Raw genomic sequence first — 7,069 nt, 5'->3', positions numbered from 1 at the left:
AGACTACTCGTGATGATAGTCTTCAAATTCAAATAATGAGCTAACAACAACCAAGGAGGAATGAGCACAGTAAAGCAAATTTAGGTTTTAAATAAAGAATGAAGAGAACAGGTACAGGATAGCTTGATGACAAGGTTTAAAAGGGCGGGGGAGGAAAAAGAAACATGACCCTAACACCTGGGGCTGTGCAACAAGGGAAGGGGCCAGTTGCCCTGGAGGGTAGACACATGCTTGTCAGGGACAATGGAGAATGCATCTGAGGGCCCAAGGCCTGGCGTTCTTTTACGCTGAGTCTGGAACTTGCTACTTCATCTGAGGCTGCTTTAGAAACTCAGTACACTAGCCAAAAGAAGCCTTAATTAGCTTTACATAAAATGATGATATACCATGCAATCTTACTGAGGAATTGGAAGATGAGCTCCCCACAGGAGCTGGTGGGCTGGGTCAGCGCTTTTAACTGCCAAGTCCAAGGTGGATGATAGTTATCACTTGCATAACTTGTCCAGCTCCTCATCTTTCTAGCAATTCCGCAAAGGGGATTCTGTTACTAGTTCCACTTTGAAAATGCAGAAACTGAGCCTGAGCCAGGCAGTGGTAGAATTGGGATTCTGCCCAGCTCTGTGTAACTGCAACTCCCATACTCTTAAGCCCTCAATGACACCTATCACTCCTCCCCCAGCCCACCACATTCCTGCCTGGTTGTATTAGACAGCAAGATGTCAGAGAGATCTGGGCCTTCACACAAATCCACAAGCTTCTCTTCCCGGATTCAACTCACTGGGAGTCCTCACTGCACTCTCTGAAACTCTCTTCCTTACTGAATTAAGAAAGGGAAATTCTTTAAATTCTAAAAGATTCTGGAGAAGAACCTGTAGACAATGCTCCACTAACATGAACAACAGCAGCAGGAGAACAGCAATTCCCTGAATCTCAGGGAGGTAACAGCACCCCAAGCACTTTGCTTCTTTCTCCTGACCTTGCCCGTACCCTGTATCTTCCCTAAGGTTACTCCGGACGGCCTCACCGCAGCTGGGCAGTAGCAGGCGGCACCGTGTGAGGTCGGGATGGGGAGCGTTGGAAGGACGCGGAACAAACCCGGGGGGGAAAAGGTGACACTGGAGGAACAGTGAACCGATCTGGAGGGAGGGGAGTGCTGGGGAGACATGGCACCAACCTAGGGGGAGGAGAGCGCTGGGGGGACGCGGAACTGATCTGGGGGAAGGCGGTGACACCAGCGGGACGCGGAACTGACCCGACGGGGTGAGGTGATGCTGGGAGTACGCGAAACTTATCGCGGGGCAGTGACACTCGGGGAACGCGCAACCGACCGGAAGGAGGGCTGCTGGGGAACCGACCCAGGGGTAGTGGGTCCTGAGGTGATGCAGAACCGACCTGAGCGGAGGGGGTGCTTGGGGGACGCGGAACCCACCGGGAGTAGGGTAAGGGCCCTGAACCGCGCCGACAGTCAACCGCTCACCTGTGCGTGGGCCACCACTAGGCTCTTGTTGCCTTCACCGTGGTACCCCCATTCATTCTCGTCCATCTTCCCCTCGTCCATCCCACGGTGCGGCCCTGGAGCCTCGCGGGGCCACGAGCTGAGGGCCGCTGGTTCGCCTAGGCACCAGCCGCAGCCGACCGGGGAGGAGCTCCTGTCAGCAGCCGCCTCAGCTAGACCCAGCCGCCCGCACTCGCAGGCCGCCGGAAGCCACGCCCCCAACATCTCCCATGGCCGAGCCGGGCAACTTCCGGGTTCGCGCACGCTTCTCCTCTGTTGACCACGGTGGTGGATGGACTTTGCGGCCATCTTAGGTGCTGGCACAGTGACTCACTTCCGGAGCGCGATCTTGAGAACCGGAAGAGAGGCTTCCGGCCTGGGCGCCGGAAGTGAGGCAAGCGGGAGGAGCCGTCTGCTGCCCGGCCACCAGGAGTGGCCTGCTGGGGAGCCTGAGTCCAGGCGGGCTGGGGTTAGAGCGGCACTGGCGCGCTAGGAGCCAGGGGGTCCCAGTGGGGCTGGGGGCGGGGGAGGTCCAGGCAAGTCGGGAGCTGGGAAGGGGACGGTCCAGGCGGGCCGGAGGTGGGTGGTCCCTAGAGCTGGAGCCCGCTTAGTCATGGGGCCTCAGCCTTCTTTTCTGTAGAATGGGATACATTTCTCTCTCATCGGGTTATTAATATCCTCGTTTGCTCTTTACCTGATGCAGAATCACCCCAGTAGTCCCAGGAAGTGGAAACATTGTGGTCCACACCTTACAAATGAGGTTACGTAGCTCAAAGAGGCAAGTGGACTCCTAAATGGCGCTCTTGTCGGAGTGTTAACCTGAAAAACTGGATTTGCCTTTTGGTGGGTGTCAAGCCAGAAGACAAAGAGTGGGAGAAGGAAGGATTTATTACTTGCAACAAGTAAGGAGAATGCTGCGGCTTTTTCCCAAAGCAGTGTCTCCCCAAATAGCAAAATTGAGGAAGTTTTAAGCTAAGGGAACATGCGTATTCATAAAGGGCTTGGGCAGTCAGCGTCCAAGCTTTAGTTGAATGAAGTCATGAGGGTCAGAAAAGGTCTGCATCATTCCTTAGGTCCCAACTGATCTGGTAGTTGAGCACTTCAGACCACTCTTTACCATTGAAACAGAATTGAGGGTCTTTACTACTGATAAATTATCTTTGCTCCTTTTACTTCTCTTGCCTGATAACAGTTTGTTCTTTTTTTCTCTTAAGATCATTACTGAGACCTGTTGAAGGGCAAGCGTTGTGGCCAGGCTTAAAATGACTTAGGCCAAAAATGGCTTTTCTTATGTCAAGAAAGCCATGCCCAGGTGCTTCCCTGGTGGTGCAGTGGTTGAGAATCTGCCTGCCAATGCAGGGGACACGGGTTCGAGCGCTGGTCTGGGAAGATCCCACATGCCGCGGAGCAACTGGGCCCATGAGCCACAACTACTGAGCCTGCGTGTCTGGAGCCTGTGCTACGCAACAAGAAAGGCCGCGATAGTGAGAGGCCGCGCACCGTGATGAGGAGTGGCCCCCGCTTGCCGCAACTAGAGAAAGCCCTCACACAGAAACAAAGACCCAACACAGCCAAAAATAAATAAATTAAAAATTAAAAAAAGATACGGGAGTCCATGTATTTAAAAAGAGAAAAAAGAAAGCCATGCCTGGATATCTTTCTCCGGGGACCTCCCCTACCCTTTCTGCCTACAGGAGGAGTAGGTTTCGTTGAATCTTGAGGGATGTACCTTGAGCAGGAGGTCTGAATTCTGCCCTTGCCACTTAATGGCAGTGAAGCGAAGGGCAGATCTCTTCCCTTCTCTGGGCCTCAATTTATTCACTGTTGACGTGGGATTAATGATACCACCTCATAGAGCTGCTATGAGGATTAAATTAGATTAGTGATTCTCAGACTCTTACTCTCAAAACCATTTTATACTCTTTAAAAATGATTGACGGGAGTTCCCTGGCAGTGCAGTGGGTAGGACTCCATGCTCTTACTGCTAAGGGCCCGGGTTCAATCCCTGGTCGGGTAACTAAAATCCCTCAAGCTGTGTGGTGTGGCCAAGAAAAATAAAGAGAGGGCCTCAAAAAGTTTTTGCTAATATGGCTTATATCTTTCCATGTTTACCATATTATAAATTAAAACAAATTTTTAAAAATTATTTTCATTTTAAAATAACATTACCCTTTTTTAAAAAGTAGCTATAATTCCAACTATAGAGAAGAGTGGCAAATGTTTCACATTTTTGCAAATCTCTTTAAAGTCTGGCTTCATAGAAGATAGCTGGAGTCTCACATCTGCTTCTGCATTGAATCTGTTGCAATATATTGCTAGGGTTGAAGTATATGAAGAAAACCCAGGCTCAGGTATGTGGTTCAACAAGGAAAGACCTGCAGACCCTACTCTGAGAACAGCTTAGAGCACCTGTCAAGGCCTTGGGAATAGTAGTGAAATGAAGCTAGTGAGTCAGGAAAATGAGCTGATAGCTTTGAACATCTCCCCCACCCTGGGCCCCAAAGGACTGGTGCAGGTAGGCTCAGGCCCTGCTCCAGGGATGGTCGAGAAATGGGGGCAGAAACAGGCCACTCCTGGAGGTAAGTAATCCCCAAGGGGACTGGGGCATTACTTGGGGGGGTGGGGGGACACTCACAAAGGGTGAGAAGGCCTTCCTACACCCCCACAAGGCCGGGGGACCCTAAACATGTCTGAGATTTTCTCAGCATCTGTGAATGCAGAATTCAGATCAGATTGTTAAGTATTAAAACATTTCCTTGGGCTTCCCTGGTGGCGCAGTGGTTGAGAGTCCGCCTGCCGATGCATGGGACACAGGTTCGTGCCCTGGTCCGGGAGGATCCCACATGCCGCGGAGCAGCTGGGCCCGTGAGCCATAGCCGCTGAGCCTGCACGTCCGGAGCCTGTGCTCCATGGCAGGAGATGCCACAGCAGTGAGAGGCCCGCATGCCGCAAAAACAAACAAACAACAACAAAAAACATTTCCTTAAGGAAGCCTCTGTGGTGCTGGAAATGTTCTGTATCTTGGTTTGTTGGGGTTTTTTTTCAAGGAACATTTTATCACTGACACTGTTTAGAATTACTAGTGTATGGTTATTTAAAAGATTAAATCTTGATTTTATGATTGTTTAAAAATTCTCCACAGATGCTCCTAGGGTGGACCACACCCACCTTATCAAAGGGACAAATGCTTTGAAAGAATCATGGTGGGTTAAACGGTGAGGGACACAAAGGAGAGTGGGCTCATCTGCAGGGGTTGGGAGAAGGAAAGGCTGGAAAAGAAAGACATGAGAAAGGGGTCCCAGATAAACGGTTTATCAGTTGTTTTTCATACCCTAGATCCACACTCCCTTCTTTTTTATAGCATCAACCCAGTTTTTATTAGGGGAAGTACGTTTTCCTTTATTTAACCCATGTGGTCTGACTTAAATGAACTTGATTCTAGCCTCAAGGCTGTGCAATGAAGAATTACATTCCCAGTGGTTGATTCAGGAAGCGCAGGGAAGTAATCCAGGTTTATCCAACCAAGCGCACGCCTTTGGCTTGCGCTGAAATGACTGTGGGGAGAAGCAACCTCAGCTGAGAAGCTTGGTGGGGGGGGGTCACCACATGCTGTCAGCAGTGATCCAGGCACCACAGGTGGCAGCAACAAAGGGGAAACAGCTGGAAAGTGGCAAGAAAGGGGACACAAAGTGAGCCAGAGGATCGAGTCCAACTCAGTTGATTTTAATTTTCTGAGCTAGTGAATTCTATCTTTTGCTTGAACAATTTGAGTTGGGTTCCTTTCACTCAGATCCTAGAGTCCAAGATAATAATAAGGGTACCCTGGGCTGGACCAGTCACCTCTTCAAGAAAAAGCTAGAAGTGAAGCAAAGACCAAAAGGCCATCATTAGCTGGGATTCCTACATGAGCACATTTTGCCTAGATGCTTTATGCTCCTCCATCTAGGTCCCAGCTAGATTCCCACCACAGTTAATCAGTTTCACCTTTCTGTTTGAAAAAAGAAATGAGAGAGAGAGGAAGGAAGGAAAGAGGAGAAGAGAAAAGGAAGAAAGATGAGATGGGAAACTCATCTTCCAACCACATTGAAAAGCCATCCAGAACCAAAGTGGCACAACACTAGTGACTGGGAGCCCAGTGATGAGTACTTACTCTACTCTTCCTATTTTTATGTGTGTCTGGAATTTTCCTTACTAAACAGTTTTTATTTTTGAAGGAAGCATGCGATATCATGTATCCCTTGATATGACATGACATGACATTGAGAAAGGCACTTCACTTCTGTGGTATTCCCCTCACCCCTAAAACTATAATCCCTGTCTAATCATTAGAAAAACATCAGACAGACCCAAATTGAGAGAAATTTGGCAGAATAACTGACCAAGAGTCTTTGTAACTGCCCAGGTCATAGGAGACATGGACAGACCAGAGGAGCCTAAGGAGACAAGACACCTAAATGCAATGTGGGATGCTGGAACAGAAAAGGACATTGGTGGGAACACTGGTAAAATCCAAATAAAATCTGGAGTTTAGTTAATAGTAATGGATCACTGTTAATTTCTTTGTTCTGGGAAATGTACCATAGTTAGGTGTGTTAACATGGAGGGAAATTGGGGTAGGGCATTTGGGAACTTGGTACTATCTTGCAACATTTCTATAAATCTAAAATCCAAAATTAAAAGTTCACAAAAAGGAAGGCATTCATTGTTCAGCTTCTTTCATAATTAAATAATTAAAATAAGTATATATCTTAATATATATATCAAACTGGCAAAATAAAAGCAATTTTGCACAGTGTTTGATATGGGTGGTATACAAGGGACAGGCAGGACGTGTGCACGTTGGAGGAGAGGGTCTGCATTGTTGGAGCCCAGTTTGGCCATGTCATCAAAAGTATTGTAGCTATAGCTAATCCCCTTTGACCCATTTCCATGCCTACAAATTACCCTACAAAACCCTCCCTCCAGTGCTCAGAGATATGTACAGGATGTTTGTACAAACACAAGAGTGATGGACAGGACTTGGTCCCCAATGTGGGCACCTCAGGACAGCCTCAGGCTGCACCAGCCCACCCCAGCAGAAGACTTGCAGGGGGGCTTAGCAACCCGTGTTCTAACAACTTCCCCACATGAATCCCAGAACCACTGAATTATGGTATACTTGAAAATTATACAGGCAGTAAGGAAATGAGTTAGATCTGTACTGACATGAAAGATGTTCAAGGTCTATGGTTAAGTGAAGCAAGTGTGTATGTATGTGTTGTGTCTGTGTGTAAATGCAAAGAAAAGGGAAAGGAAATTTTCCCATCTGGGAAGAGGAGAGCAGGAGAAACGAAAGAAGAATGTCACTTTCCTCTTATATTTGTATGTTGTTGACTCAGAGTATGTATTCATGTAACACTTCTGTAATAAAAATTTAAATGAATACATTCTCAGTACTTTTTAAATTAGATAGATCTATCACTATGTATGAATATGGAAAGATAGCCATGGTATGTTTAACACAGAAATAGGTGTTTGTTTTTGAATGGAAAAGAAAAACAATCAAGAAATAGGTGCCTGGGACTTCCCTAGTGG

General features: G+C 47.8%; 1 protein-coding gene across 1 annotated transcript in view; it reads right to left on the bottom strand.

The window, feature by feature from the left end:
• IPPK (inositol-pentakisphosphate 2-kinase) overlaps positions 1-1,558 on the bottom strand; it is a 50,865-nt gene extending 49,307 nt beyond the window's left edge. Inside the window, exon 1 of the mRNA XM_007468167.1 lies at positions 1,478-1,558. Within this exon, the coding sequence (XP_007468229.1) occupies positions 1,478-1,558 (81 nt within the window). The remainder of the gene's footprint in view (positions 1-1,477) is intronic.
• Positions 1,559-7,069: the final 5,511 nt, after the last annotated feature.

This window comes from Lipotes vexillifer, unplaced genomic scaffold (genome assembly GCF_000442215.2).
Source record: "Lipotes vexillifer unplaced genomic scaffold, Lipotes_vexillifer_v1.1 scaffold466, whole genome shotgun sequence".
Classification (NCBI taxonomy): Eukaryota; Metazoa; Chordata; class Mammalia; order Artiodactyla; family Lipotidae; genus Lipotes; species Lipotes vexillifer.
Note: the sequence above shows the minus strand (reverse complement) of the source record. Positions and strands in the feature narration are given on the sequence as shown.